At 53.7% G+C, this 14529-nt stretch overlaps 1 protein-coding gene across 6 annotated transcripts in view; it reads right to left on the bottom strand.

Annotated features, from left to right (window-relative positions):
- TNK2 (tyrosine kinase non receptor 2) overlaps window positions 1-14529 on the bottom strand; it is a 45671-nt gene that overhangs the window by 10812 nt on the left and 20330 nt on the right. For 4 of the 6 annotated variants that reach the window (XM_063089001.1, XM_063089031.1, XM_063089012.1 and 1 more), the window contains exons 1-9: window positions 13085-13162; window positions 9667-9847; window positions 8562-8632; window positions 6424-6645; window positions 5371-5523; window positions 4580-4857; window positions 2814-2940; window positions 2246-2392; window positions 2057-2151 (exon numbers count right to left, since the gene is read on the bottom strand). In XM_063089001.1, coding sequence (XP_062945071.1) covers window positions 2057-2151; window positions 2246-2392; window positions 2814-2940; window positions 4580-4857; window positions 5371-5523; window positions 6424-6645; window positions 8562-8632; window positions 9667-9847; window positions 13085-13162 — 1352 coding nt within the window. Of the gene's footprint in view, window positions 1-2056; window positions 2152-2245; window positions 2393-2813; window positions 2941-4579; window positions 4858-5370; window positions 5524-6423; window positions 6646-8561; window positions 8633-9666; window positions 9848-13084; window positions 13163-14361; window positions 14437-14529 lie in introns of those variants that run through there. The other 2 variants (XM_063089022.1, XM_063089050.1) reach the window with 2 other exon arrangements.

Here is a 14529-nt window from a genome sequence, read left to right as displayed (position 1 = left end):
GAGGACTCCAAGGCTAAGAGAGGGCACAGAAAAAAAGAGCTGAGAGACAGGCTAAGAGGGAGACAGAGAAACAGGCAGAGACCCACACGTACACACCAAGCCCAAAGAGACACAAGAACAGAGAGCTCATCCACCCGGAGACATGGAGACGGAGTCAGCCAAACAAACAGAGTATTCGGGGACTGGGAAAACAAGGGGGCAGAGTGAAAGCTCTGGTACCACCGACACACAGGCCCACTCCCAAAGCCTCACCAGCTGTTGTGGCCTCCTGCCCCTCACCTCCCACCTCCTGAGCAGCTCCAGGGACTAAGGGTAGGCTCTGCAGTCCAAGTCAGGGCTGATGGCCCAGGAGGAGGAGCCCAGCAAGCCCAGCCGTGGTGGAACCAGCAGCTGGGGCCAACCAGAGCCTGTGACGAAGGGCGGGACAGGGCAGGGCACACCCATGGCCCCTCCTGCTGCCCGCCTTGCTCCAGTGGTGACCAAGGGCACCAGCTCCAGAGACATACACCCCAGAAACATAAGAAGCTCCTGAGTTACTGCCTGGGGAACACTGGACCCTGGCACACAGGATCTCACTGAGAGCAAGAGATCAGGGTGGTAAAGACCTGGGGCTACAAGAGCACAGGAGGCATGGTCAGGCACAAGTCTTTCTGGCTCCTGGAGGTGGGAATGGTTGTGGGCCCAGATGTCTGGATTCAGGCCCTGCCATACTACAGAGAGGCCCCCACCTTTAATATTCCCTGCTTCCAGAATGTTCCCCAGAGTGCCATACCTCCGCTCCCTTCCCGACCCCTCAGCTCCAAACCCATAGACTGTGATTGTGCCTGTCCCCAGGTCTCTCTCCTTCTAGAAGCTTTCTGCTTTCCTCCACCACCACTAACTCTCCAACCATACCTTCCCCCTGCAACCTGTTGGCGTGTCATTCTTGTTTTCAGATTCTGGGCCCAAAGGCAAGGGAGCCTTGTCCTGGGGAGGAGGTGTTGGGGCCACAGTGGGTGTAGGTCACATCCCTACACCACCAGCACAGGTTCCAGAGACATCTCTATGACTCTTCAGACCCACAGGCTCTCACCACCCTCCATGAGGTACAAGGTTTAACTGAAGGCCAAAGGCCCCCAAATCTGAAGTCCAGGTAGAAAAGGCTCCATGGGATGCAGACCCCTGCCTCATCCTTGCCTGGTTCTGAGTCAGAGAAGCAGGAAGCATAGGGCATTTCCTCTGCCTCACTCTTCTTCCAGCTCCTCCATGCTCACCCCTGCCCCAACCAGTTCCTCAGACACACTGGGGATCAGACAGCAGAGGGTGAGGCTGGCAGAGGGTGGAGCCTCCGAGGGCAGGCAGGCGAGAACTGCGGGGGCTGCGAGTAGGAGACAGTGACTCAGGAGATGCTGCTGGTAGGCACACACGTGTTCAGGGTGTGTCGGGGGTCAGGAATAGAGAGTGTCCTTCAAGGGGAGACTGAGAAGAAAGGGGTGAAGGCAGGGGCCCAGGCAGAGGATGGAGGGAGGTCCAGGACTAGGGGAAGCCCTGGGAGGGGGCAGAGGAGCTTAGTGGGAAGAATGGAGAGCTGATGAGAGAGCAGGGCCTGGGCAGAGGAGAGGCTGCTTTTGGGTGCTGAAAGGCACCCAGGTGGAGAGTGACGTCCTCATGCTGAGGGGAGATAGGGAGAGAAGGGGTGGGAGAGGAGGAGGAGGAGGAATGCTCCGGAGTTCCAGAGTGCTCTGTTATGGCCCTGAGGCCAGGCTGGGCCACTTCCTCCTCCTCATCATAGTGGCAGCTTGGCTCTGATACACATAGCAGGACTGGAGCCCAGCAGGAAGCTAATAGAGGGGGAGTTAGGGAAAATCCCATCTGAGCAGTAGCATCTTGGTCCTTAAACCCAAGCACTCAGGAGCCTGACCAAGGCCTGCCCTCATTCTGCGGGTCTCAGGCCCAACCTCCAGACTGCATGTTGCCACAGAAAGCTTGGGGGCATGAGAGTTCTCTGCCCACAGGCCCCTCCAACCTGTGCTCTTCAAGGGATCCCAGGGCAGGGCATAGCCCCCACACTCCTTACCTTCCCTCAATGACAGTGATGACATCGTTCATCTGTATGTGCAGCTTGTCTGGTTCCTCAAAGTCCTGAAGGGCCCGCATGTCAGTGGGCTGTGCCTGGGGGCAGACAGATCACTGCCCACTCAGAGACTGACCCTTGGGCAACCCCTTGCTTAGACACCCCTGCTCCTGTGGCAGACCTGCCCCTTACCTCCAGCAAGAAGTCCCGCAGGGCCACAAACGTGGGTCTGTCCTCCGGCTTATGAGCCCAGCACTGGACCATGACATTGTAGATGTCTTGGGGACAGTCCTCAGGCCGGGGCAGACGCTCCCCCTCCTTGTCAATCTTATGCAGGATCTGAAGGTGGGTTGGTGCAGAGTTTGAGGACAAGCAGAGCACTCAGCTTTACACTTCCGACCTTCCCTTCAACCCATACTAAAACTGCAGCTGCTGGCTGTCAGGCCTGTCCTCCAAGGGAAAGATCTGACTACGCAGGCAAGGCCCTATCCCTGGAGCCTCTGACCGTTATTTCCAGGTCTGGGGCCTCAGAACAGGTGGACATGTTAAGGGCTAGGGAAGGAGAGCCTAGTTCTCTCCTCCCCTGACCCGCTGGGGCAGCCCCTTCTCTGCTCAGCTCTCCCTGGGAAGTCACACAGACATGGGGGTTGGGGGAGAAAGGAGTCCATCAGATGACAGCCAGTTCCAACAAGGCCAGGTTGGGAGCCAGGGACCAAATTAACCCCCACCTTACAGGGAGCACATCCCTCAGCCCTCTCACCTGACTGCCATTGAGGCCAATCCAGGGCTCCTGGCCATAGGTGAACATCTCCCACAACGTTACCCCAAACATCCAGGTGTCACTGGCATGGGAGAAGGTGCGTGTCTTCAGGCTCTCGGGGGCACACCTGGCAGAGACAGGAGTCAAAGAGAAGGCCTCTCAAGCACTCCCACCTGCATCAGCCCATAAAATACTTATTCAACACACATTAGTGCTTGCCCCCTGTGCCAGGCTCACCAGTAGGCACCAGGGACATGCTGTGAAGGACACAGACATGGAGAAAATCATCTGCGCTCAGCTGCCCTATTCACATGCAGCCTGGGGTGGGAAAAGAAGCATGAAGCTTCCCAGTTAGGGAAGCAGGGAAAGGAAGAAGGTCACAAGGCTCAGGATGGGGTGGGGGAGAACAGTTCAGGCTGTTTTCTAACTGTGGTGGGAGGATGACAATTTCCAGATTTGGGGCAGGATCCTGGGATTTGAGTCATTTCAGCAGGAAGTTGTGGGTGGGAATTCAGATAGGGCCTCAGGAAGAACCAAAATGGGTGGAATGGCTTCACCCAAATACCCTCTACTTGCTCTGGGCCTCCCTCCTGGGTGAGGGAGAGAAGCGTCACTGCAGAAGCCAGAGAAGGGGCATTCCAAGGTGGGCTGAGGTTCAGAGGGTGAGGAGGACAGTGTCCTAGACGTGGAATCAAAGGATCTCCTGTGGGACTAGAGAGCTAGCCTTGCCACTCAAAGGGGATGGGACCCAGGGAAAGTCACTCAAGATCTCTCAGCCTCAATTTCATCATCTGGAAACAGGAATAACAGTAACCTGACGACTTCACAAGGTTGTTTAAAGAGGCTTTATAAAAAAAGACCTTGTAGGGGCCGGCCCTTGGCTCACTCAGGAGAGTGTGGTGCTGATAACACCAAGGCCACGGGTTCAGATCCCATATAGGGATGGCCGGTTAGCTCACTGGTGAGGGTGGTGCTGACAACACCAAGTCAAGGGTTAAGATCCCCTTACTGGTCATCTTTAAAAAAAAAAAAAAAAAAAAAAGACCTTGTAATTTACCATCCAAACCAGGGTGCTTGAATACAAAAGAGGGTTGCTATTAATTACTCCAGGACAATATATATAATCCAGGCTATGTGGTCACCCTGGTGTAAGGTCAGTTATTAATTAGGGTGCCCATACAGCCAGGGTTATAAGCATTACCCATAGCTACGCTCTGGCAAGCACAACTGGACCAACCCCTCTTACCCCAAAGCATGGAGACCATACTCCTTTCGGTGGCTCTGGTACCAGAGGGCCACAATAGTCTCAGCAAAGCATAAGCCCACACAGGGGACAGGGCAGGGCCAAGTACCAGCCCAGTGTGCAGGTGAGAAGGTCTGGTCACAGTCTACAGGGCCCAGGGTGCTCTGGCCTTGCCTGCCACTAGCTCCACCTGGAACATGTTTGTCTGGCTAACGTCTCCTGATATTTGAGAAGCTTAATGTCAAGTCCTCCAGGAAGCCTTTTCATACCCCACTGAGTAACACACTCCTTTGAGTCTCCATAGCATTTCTCCCAGTGTCTTCCAGGACACAGACTCTGGCACGTGGGCCCTCGAGAATTCTTTGGTGGATGGGTGAAAGCATGGGGCGCACAAAGGCACCCCAGGCCCAGACAGAGCTGAGGGCTATGATGAGTACAGAAGGCCCTGGGAGCTTAAAGGCCTAGGTCTGCAGAAAACAAGATGGGGTGCGGGCCCTGTGAGCCAGCAGCACCTGCCCCTCACCAGGCAAAGGGCACCTTGCGATGTTCCTGCATGACATAGTGGTCGTCATTCTGGGGTAGTGCTCGCATCAGCCCAAAGTCCCCGATCTTGACCAGGTCACGGGTAGCCAACAGCAGATTTCGGGCAGCCAGGTCACGGTGAATAAAGCGCTTGGATTCCAGGTAGCCCATGCCCTCAGCCACCTGCACAGCATAGCGGCTCAGAGTCCCCAGGAGGAAGTGGCCCTGGTGCTTACGTAGCCGGTCCAACAACGATCCCAGAGGTGCCAGTTCTGTCACCTGAGGCCACAGAAGAGGCAGGAGGAATGAGCCAGGATGAGCCCCACCCCTCTCCCAGCACCCCATGCTGGGCTCCCAGTCCTCCTTCTGAAAGCCTGCCAGAGCCATGCTCAACACTCCTTCCTGGCCTGTTCTCTGGGGACCTCTAGGAATCCTACAGCTTCTCAGGCCTCTACCCCCAGGCAATGTGGGAAACTGAGGCCCAGAGAGAAGCAGCCCAAAGAGGCTCAGACTAGAAATTTCAAAAAAATTAAACTCAAGAGCCAGCCCCTACCATGGGTGCAACTCTCTGCCAATGAGTACTAGCAAAATTCAGAGAGGGACATGGGCTCCAGCAGACGAAGTCAGTACTGGGCTGGGCCTCATGAGCCCCTCTGCCACATCAGGTGAGGGACCAAAGCAGGATGGAGAGATCAGCCACAACACAGGCAGGAGAACGGGCTCATGTGGGGGCCCAGATCCCACAGGCCTCTCCCTGCCCTGTTGCCCTCCCCTCTACCCCACAGCTCTCACCATCTTCATGGGCGGCGTAAGCACCACACCATAGAGGCGAATGAGGTTTCGGTGATCAAGCGAGTGCATGGCATTGACCTCCCGGATGAAGTCGTCCATAGCCTCTGGCTGGCTCAGCACATCAGGCTTCAGGCATTTCACAGCCACACTCACCTGACCAGAACAGGATTTGCAGGGAGTCAAGACTTGCTCAACCCCCAGCACTCTGAGCCAACCTGTTCCTCCCCACAACTCAGTTCAAAGATCTCTGCCTCAGATCTGCTTGTGCTTGTGCTTGCATACTCTGCATGTGGCCTGGCTGGGGAAGGGTAGCTGGCTGACCCCTGAGGGCCATCAGTTGGGCCTCCCCTTCCTGGGGGAATTCCCAGACTCAACAGCAATCATAAGGTAAGAGATGACTAGAATGATGCTAGAATATTAAAATGTTATAATAAAATGGAATATTGAAAGTGTTTTTGGTGAAGAAAAAAGTGCTTTAAATATAATGCGAAAAACCAAATTTCTGGTGCTAAAAGTCATAATAGTGGCTTCCCTTGGAACATGGGGACACTAAGTGGCCGAGACATGAGGGAGCCCTGGGGTGCTGGAAACGTGCCCCACATGATCTGGGCAGTAGTTACAAGGGCTTACGCATGTGTAAAAAGTCACTTCAGAATTGTACCTTTAGTGTTTATATGTTATCCCTCAGGGGAAAAACTTAAAAATAGGATGCCAAGAAGAAAGGACAAGATTTAAAAAGTTGTATCCAAAATTTATATGTTAACTAAATCCAACAAAATCCCTGAGGGGGGGAAAAGACAGAAATGTTAACTCTGTTTCCTCTGAGTGGTGGAATTACAGGCAATTATTTTTCTAATTTTTCAGTTTCCAAACTTTATACTAAGTATATTATTTTTATAATTGGAAAAAGAAACAATGTGCTCGGTTAAACCTGGGTGTGGACTCCAGCATGAGCCACTTTGTGACCTGTTCCCAGTCCCATTTACATCCCAGCAGACGGGGGTCTCAGGGGTACCATCCCTCTGCCACGCCTGCAGGACACAGACAGCTCACCGTCTTCCCCGAGGGGGCATCCCACTCGCCCCTTCGCACCACACCAAAGGAACCATCTCCCAGCTTCTCCAAGAGGCGCAGGTCCTTCTCTCCGATGAGGCAGGTGAGGCTCTGCAGGGGCCCGTCCCCTGCTGGGCCCCCTGGGGTAGGTGAGGTCTTCCGGAAGGTGCTCTGAGAGTGATGAGGGGGGAACTCAGCCTCCAGCCGCTTTCCACTGAACACCTGTTTGAAGGCAGCCAGGGGCCAGATGGAACCCAAGGCCCCAGAGCCAGTCACTCAGTCCCACCCCACAGGGTCCGCCTGGTGGTCCGCGGCTCGGACTCCAGAAAGTCCTTGCTATGCCAAACTGCCAGGCACAGTCTGGCTGGAGGCCCACACTCCCTCCACAGCACACCCGCAAACAGGAACCCACAGCCTCAGAGTGGCCTCAGGGTGGGTGCCAGAAAGGGACAGACAGGCATGCAGCCTGTGGCTGCTGTGGCCCCACACCCAGCTGTGGGGACAGGGACAGTCCAAAGCCCTCCAGGCACCACCTAGCCTTGAGATCTGAGTTTCCTCCCAGTCCTTCTGCCCTCCCTTCCTGTACCCCCTACCCAGCACACAGGCTCCAACCCTTAACCCACATCAATGGGGCAGGAGCCTGAGGGGCCCTCCACAAACACCTCCCTGTCCATTTTTAGCCCTGGCCCCTTTTCTGTGCTGACCATTTGGCGCTGTCTGTCTCCACCCTCCCCAGGGAGTCGGCTGCCCTTCATCCTGCCCAGGGGAGAGGATAATTTTAGTCTGAGGTTGAGCTGTGACTGTGTGTGTGGGGTACAGATGAAGCTAGTCCTTGCTGGGGAAGGGCCTGGGAAGACAGCTGGGTTTCTGGAGGGGCGCCTAGAGCTAAGGGCTGAGACAGAAGGAAGATTGGAGGGGATTCTAAGGCCTGGGCTGGAGAAGGAAGGGCCAAAGTTCAAGGGACAGGAGGGTAGAGGCTGTGTGGGTCAGAGCTGGCCACGTCAGTCTGACTCGGCCACCTCCACCGGGGCATCCAAAGCTTTGGCTTCAAGCTACAGATTTTTTCTAGTTCTAGCCCTCCAACCTGCAAAGTTGGCAGAGCCTTATCTATATGGTCTAGGGGGTGCCTCAAATTTAAGGGCCTTTTCTGGCCTCTGCTCCCTTCTTCCCCCCAGTAACTGGAATTTCTCTGCTCAGCTTATGAAGCCCTTTACACCATTATCTTTGGGATGCTTCCCACAGCCCTGCAAGGTGAGTTTGGCAATACGGCCAGCATTGTTTTCCTGAAGACACAACTAAAGTCTGGAGAGGGTCACTAACTGCCCAGGACCTGCCTCAGGCTGGTGGCAGATCCAAGAGCCCTGAATTCCAGCATATCACACCGCTTTTCCCTCCTGCCCCCACCAGCCCTAACACACTCATCCTTCCTAAAACCTGGGCAAGGGACCAGGACAGTGTCCCCAGAAAAGGCCACAGGATCCCAAGAGACAGCCCCTTTGCCGGACTGAAGCCAGGAAATCTCTGCTGCCCAATCCCAGTCCAGCTGTCCTTCCCTGTCCACCCCCCAACCCAGCCCTGAGGCCAGAAGTGGGGAGGGAAGGCCCCGGCTGGCTCACTTCCTCCCTCATTGTCTTCCAGACAATGGGCAAAGTTCCACTGAGTCAGACCAGGGACTCATTACACCACAGACCCAAATTAGGACAAGGTGGGGTGGGGGCAGGCTATGGGGAAGGAAGTTGTCAGCAGGGCCAGATGACCAGAGAAACCTGGAGACTAAAAAGGGTCGGGGAGGAGGGAAGCAAAGCAAAGATGTCCTAGGTCCACACAGTGCCTATGACACCCACGCTGGACACTGGCCCCAACCCTCAGACAGAGCAAGGCTCAAGTTAAGGAGCACTTGTCAACAAGCTCCTGTTCCATGCACACCAAGGGGCTGTTCACGTGCCCGTCTCTGGCGGAGACACTTAGCAGGGAAGCTCTACAAGTGCCCAGCCTGATAATAACCTGGATGAGAGAGGTCTGTACAAACTGCGAGGGAACACGGCGAGATTACACCTGCCCAGGGAGTGGGAAAGGTTCCACTCCTAGGACTGACAGCAAAGTGGGGCCCTTGAAGCTGCCCCTCCTCACACACCCACCTTGCTCATCCATGATTTGCGTTTGCACATGGCCTTCCTCCTCTTCACAGCCTCCCACAGCCGCCGCTGGCCTGTAGGACGGGAAAGGTAACCCAGAGCTGTTAAGGCAGACCACATTCCCAGAGAGGCTACTGCCCACCCCACAGGCTCCTTTGGTCCCCCTGGGGTGAGTCCACCACTAGATACACTGTACCCAGCACGATGATACCAATGAAGTCAATCCTAACCAAACTGGAGCTTCAATTAACCAGATGGTCACTGCATTCCATTTCTAGGCAGTGGTTCTCAAACTGGTTGGAGGCATTTAACTACTGAAATTGAACAGTAGTAGTCTCCTCCCAACCCTCAGGAAAAATCAAGGTAATGGGCAGAATTTTCTCAACTTTGAGATTTTCTTCTCTAAAATGTTCTTATGCTACTGGCATCAGACACCAATTATCTGGGCCAAAAGTAGTATACATCGGTCTCTAATTTAACACGTTCTTACCTATTTAGCTATTTTAAGTTGAAGGCACTGATAAGTTTCTAATGTTCTACAAACACCGTGATTCTAGATGCTACAATCACTACATTTAGGATAAATACAAAGGTAAGAAATAGGTTCAACTTAGAGCACATCGTTGTGAGAGGGACAGAAGGACAGACAAAGAGAAAGTTAGCAAACCATCTGAGGGCTTTATCTTCTCTTCTCCCTACAGATCTCCCTCAGGTGGACACTGAACCACTTGGTACTCAGAACGGTGAATAGAACAGACTCAATTCTATGCTTATAAAAGAGGGGAAGATGGAGGAAATATATCCTACAAATGTCTTATTGAAGAAAAAGGGGTATGTAGTTAATCCTGAGCAGGCAGAACTAAAATTTCATTATCCCCAAACGCTGATTCACCTTTACAACTGCAAATTGTTCTCAGTGCATTCCTGTGTGCAGCACCTACTGATGTCCCTCCCACCCCACCTCGGGGGCTCTCGGACAGGCAGAGTTCTCAGCTGCCACCCCATGGAATAAAGGGGGAAGGGTTCTTCCATGTGCTCCAGGGTCCTGAAGACAGAAAATGTAAATAGTATGAGAGGAAAAGACAAGTAAGGCCTATGTTCCACCTACCAGGCCGGCCCATGCCAATCTTCTCCAGGTCCTCATTCTTGACATACTCAAAGTGGGACAGGCGGGTAATGTTGAGGTCATCGCGGAGCCGCAGAAAGTACTGTTGCAGCTGCACCTCGGACAGCAGCTCCAGCAGCCAGCCCGTACCCTCCTCTGGCTGCATGCTGCTGCTCCCCAGCCTCTGTGGGGAGGGAAAGAATGGCTCAGGGACCAAGGGATGCAGGAACCTAACAGGGGGCCCTGCCTGAGTGTCCTGGGCTCATCCACATCCTACAATACTGTTGCCCAGAAGGACTCAAACCAACTCCTGCTTCTGTACCTGTACAGAAGAGCCTGTACCCACTTTCCCCCATTCTTGCCAGCCACAAAGGTATGATTAAGGTAGGTGGGATACAGCCCTGGTCCTGGAGTCAGGAGTCAGGGTCTTACTCCCAAAATCTGTGATCTATGGCTGAGTGACCTGAGATCAACCTCTCTGTGCTCAGGTTCCTCACCTGCTCAAAAAGTCTCCAGGGGTCACAGCCCTTTGAAAATCTGATAAAAACCATCAATTGTCTCTCAACAAAAATACACAAGTTCTTACTCCCAAAGTTTTAATAAAATTTTGGGGAGGTATGGTGTCTCCTAAGACCTATCCATGTATTCCTCAGATCTAATGGACCCCACAGAAAGATCTCAGGACCAGATGAGTTTTAAGCTGAGTTCCTCCCAATGCCTGACATCACTGGAGCCTCACCCATCGATCCAAAGACCACCACCCATATGCCAGGGCCATAGCAAGTATAAGACAAAGGGAGGGGTGGACATCCAGTCAATGGGGAGCTCAGCTCCCGTCAATGGTTGTTACAAGAGACTGTCACTAAGTATGGTCAAAGCTTTCAGTTTTTTCCAAGAAATATCAAGAATCTTAATTTATATGTAAAATCTCACCATTAATTTTTTTGGAAAAGGTAATATATGTGCATGGTAAAAATATTCAAATGTACACAGGAGCCATAAACTCTTACTCCCTCCCCTACTGCACAGCCACCTAGCTCCCCATCCCAAAGCAGCTGCCAATGTCTTTTACACACCCTTTCAGATTTTGTTTTTCCCACACACGAATATTCACACATTACCCATACTATTCTGTTCCTTGTTTTTACTTAACATTACATCTTTCTCCTGACTTTTTAATGATGTCAACTAGTTCAAGTCTGAAATACAAACACACATACACAGTGCTAGCCAAACAAAACATATCTGCAGGCCACAATCAGCCAATGGGTACCAGAGTGAGTGACCTCTGACCTTCACTCTCTTGGGCCCAGAGGAAGAAGCCGGTAGCACCTTCAAAGCTAAGCAGCTTGACCTCCTGGACACCAAACCCATCCCTGTCCAAGTAAGACATCTCAGAGCTGAGGGCTTGGCCAGGCCAGCCCCTGACCCATGCTGAATCCCCAGTGAGGAAGACAAGCAAAAGGGAAAAGGCCGGCTGCTGGGTTAGGGCCAAGCAATACCCACTCCCCAACTCAGAGGTGGCCTCAACCCAGCTCTCATCACAGTCAGATGCACTAAGAGAAGCAGGCACCACGAGCCCAGGCCCAGAGTGAGCCTCCGGCCCCCCCAGTTCCTAGTGGTCCTGCCAACACAGTGCCAGAAGTTCAGACTTTCCCAGGCAGCTCAGTGCAGTACAAAGAGTGACATATGGGAATGAGAAACCCTCAGTTCAAACCCTGGCTTGTCCCCCAAGGATTGGGCAAGGCAGCTGGGCCAGCCGGGTGGTTTCCAAATGTTAAGCTGTAACCCTTTATTTGGATGGTTCTTGTGAGAGCAGCACAGCCCCCTAGGGGACATTTTTGGTTCTCACAATGCTGGGGGGTGGGGGGGCACAGTGACATGTTGTGGGTGGTTATGTTGTTGTAGTTTTAATGTACACTGAATTTTCCTGGAATGGAATTACTGTGCAAACTGAGGAAAAACTGAACTTTGCTTTATTCAGAACATAGCAAAAGTCCACTATTTGGAAAAATGTTAATGAAGGCAACGCACCCTTATTATTTCCAAACTTCGCTCCTAGTCAGCACTGGAGAATGTTGCCTTCACGGTGGTTCTACCTGAGGTCTTAGCATCTGATTACTTCATTATGTCATCTAGTGTACTAACATATGAGAATGCATAAAATGTTATAGGTTGCTTTCCTTTTATTTCTCCTTTACATTACATTATGTTGATTGTCTGACTCTACATACGTATATACATGCATAAACACACACAGTTAACAGGTTACATTTCTATTACTTTTAAGAAGAGTAACAAAAAAAAACCCATCTAACACTTCAACTACACTTACTATACAGCATGCACAGTTCTAAGCATTTAGATGTATTCACTCTTTTATCCTTAATAAAATCATCTGCTTACAAAAGTGGCTGTGGGTTTTAAGAGGACAGCATACCACTACTTTACAGAAGAAAGCCCAAAGGTGTACTGCGAAATCACTGGCCTAGGCAGTTTCTCCCAGCAGCCTGGCCAGGCAGAGCCAGCCAGCATTTCCACCATCACAGCCCTGAAGCATAATGACCCCATTCCCCACATGGCTCAGCCTTGAGATGAGGTTCCCTAGCCCACACCAGGGAAAGCACTCTGTAGGCCTCTCCTCTTCTTCCCCATCCCCACCCCCCCAAGTCCCAGGGCTCCAGGGTCTCCATTCCCACCCTCCTCCAGGCTCCTGAAAACAGCTCAAAGCCATGCCCTGGGTGGTCAGGGCTGGGGGAGACTCACAAGCCCTTCCCCTGAAGCTACTTAGAAAGCACAGCCCAGCCTGTTCTCTTTCCCTGAAACACCAGCTAGCAAACCTCTCTGCTCAGCTGCACACTCCCCTCCCTGCTCCCCAACTCCAGGCATGGGGCTGCTCTGTGGCAGGGGTGTGTGTGGGAAGACCAGGAAGAACAATGGGATCTCAGTGAGGAGAAAGGAGTCAGGGTCCTAGTCCTGCTCTACAGCTGAGCCCAGGGTGACCCTGGACAGGTCACCTCTCCTCCCCTGACTCCCTCTCCAGCCCAAGTTTCTTTGTTTGTGGAGCACAGAGCATTCATTGCCACAGCTCTCCCCCAGCTCAGACCGTCTCCAATTCTGCATGTGCCTAACCCCCAACACAGTGTGGAATCTGCACACCTGTCTGACACGTGCAGCTCCGTGGCTGGCATGCAAGCACACACTTCACCTGGCTCCTGCCTACATCCTTCTAACACACATGCCAACAAGAATGAATGTGGCAGCTGGAGGGGAGAGGCCACTTGGCCCAGGCCCCCAGTCAAGCGCTCACTAGAGGTGCCCCTCAGCCATTCTCACTCCTGTTCTCTGCACCTCATTAAAGTGCTGGTGCTGAGGAGCTGACCCAGTCCCCAGCCAGTCCAACCCCTGCCCCCCCACTCACTGTGTACAGACGTCGCCGCAGTCTGGCCAGGAGAGGGAAGGAGAGCTCTAGGCCAGGGAACCGACGAGCTGCCGGCATCTTCACGGAGCTAGAGTCCTGAGCAGGTCACTGAGGCTTTGGCCCGTGAAGTGGGCAAGCAGGGGACTCAGCTCCTCAGTTTCTCAATCTGCCCAGAAGGGAAGTTGGCCAGGGGTCTCTTCCAGGAGTCCCCCAAATGCCACACCAGGGAAATGGGGTGGGCCCCTTTCCTCTGCTGCAAGCCCAACTGGGTTTCCACAGCTGGCTCGTCTGGCAGGGAGCAGATTAGCTCCTCTCTGGGATGGCTGCAGCCTGGGTCCTCTGTCCTGTTTCTCTCTCTTCTCTCCAGTGCAGTGGTCACAGCTCCAGCCCTACTCCCTGGCTCCCCCACCCGACTGCCCGCCCTCCCTCTCGCCTCCCTCCCTCCCCAGTTAAGCAGCTCTGACACTGGCTGAAAAAGGACCTTTCTGAATCACTGCCAAGAGGACGGCAGGAATAGGGGGGACTCTTCCTCCTAGCCACCCGCGCTGGCCCCCCTGCCTCCTGGTACACAAGGCACCCTGTCTTTGGCTTCAACCCCAGCCCTCACAGTTGCAGGCAACTCCTGGGATTTTAGGGTGGGGGCTATGTGAATCAAACAGCATGTACAAAGAGGGGCTACAAGCCCCCATACGGGCTTGTCTGGTGCCATGGGGGCTAGAACACAGCCTGAATTGGGGGCTGGGCCTCAGAGTCTTTTCTGGACCCTGTAGGCAGGCCCAAGACCTTCCCCCATCCCCAGCCTTGGCTGGGTGTCTCCTGGCTCAGACCCTAATGTGGCCTTGTTACCCTGGTGCCCGACGGAAATAGGAGGCCGGCAGCCTGCCAGAGTGGGGCAGTCCAGCCAAGAGCAAGGGTGCGGTGGGGGGTTGAAGATCTCCACTCCCTCCCCCGGGGTTCCCTTGTCTGCTACCCTCAAAACACAGGGTGCCTCCTCCCCAGACTAGTTAACCAAGGCCCCAACCCCCCTCAAACCAAACAAATATGTCCTAAGACTTCTGCTGGAATGCCCCTTCCCCAAAGCTGTAGGACCCTATGCTGTAGGATGTCTCTTGTATAGCCCCCACACACAGACAACAGCCTCAGCTTAAGGGGACTGGAGACACTCCATCAAGGCCCCACAGGCCCCCCACGTTCCTAGAGCTGACAAATGATCCCTCCGCCCCTCCTCGAAGGGCGCCAGCTGCTCTACCCCCCCCCACTACGGCCCCCAGACACACCTGACAGCTGCAGGAAGTCCTCTCTGGCTCCCCCAGGACCCCCCCGTCCGCCATGCCTAGGGAGCCCCTGTTTCTTTCACACTGCTCTCTTGTCCCTGTCCAGCTGGCCACCAGCTCAGAGAGCCCCAGCTGGCTGGCGGGATAGGCAGCTGGGGTGAGAAAGTTTTT

This window comes from Cynocephalus volans, chromosome 1 (genome assembly GCF_027409185.1).
Source record: "Cynocephalus volans isolate mCynVol1 chromosome 1, mCynVol1.pri, whole genome shotgun sequence".
In the NCBI taxonomy this organism is placed as follows: Eukaryota; Metazoa; Chordata; class Mammalia; order Dermoptera; family Cynocephalidae; genus Cynocephalus; species Cynocephalus volans.
The sequence above is the reverse complement of the archived record's forward strand: the minus strand, read 5'-3'. Positions and strand labels throughout refer to the sequence as shown.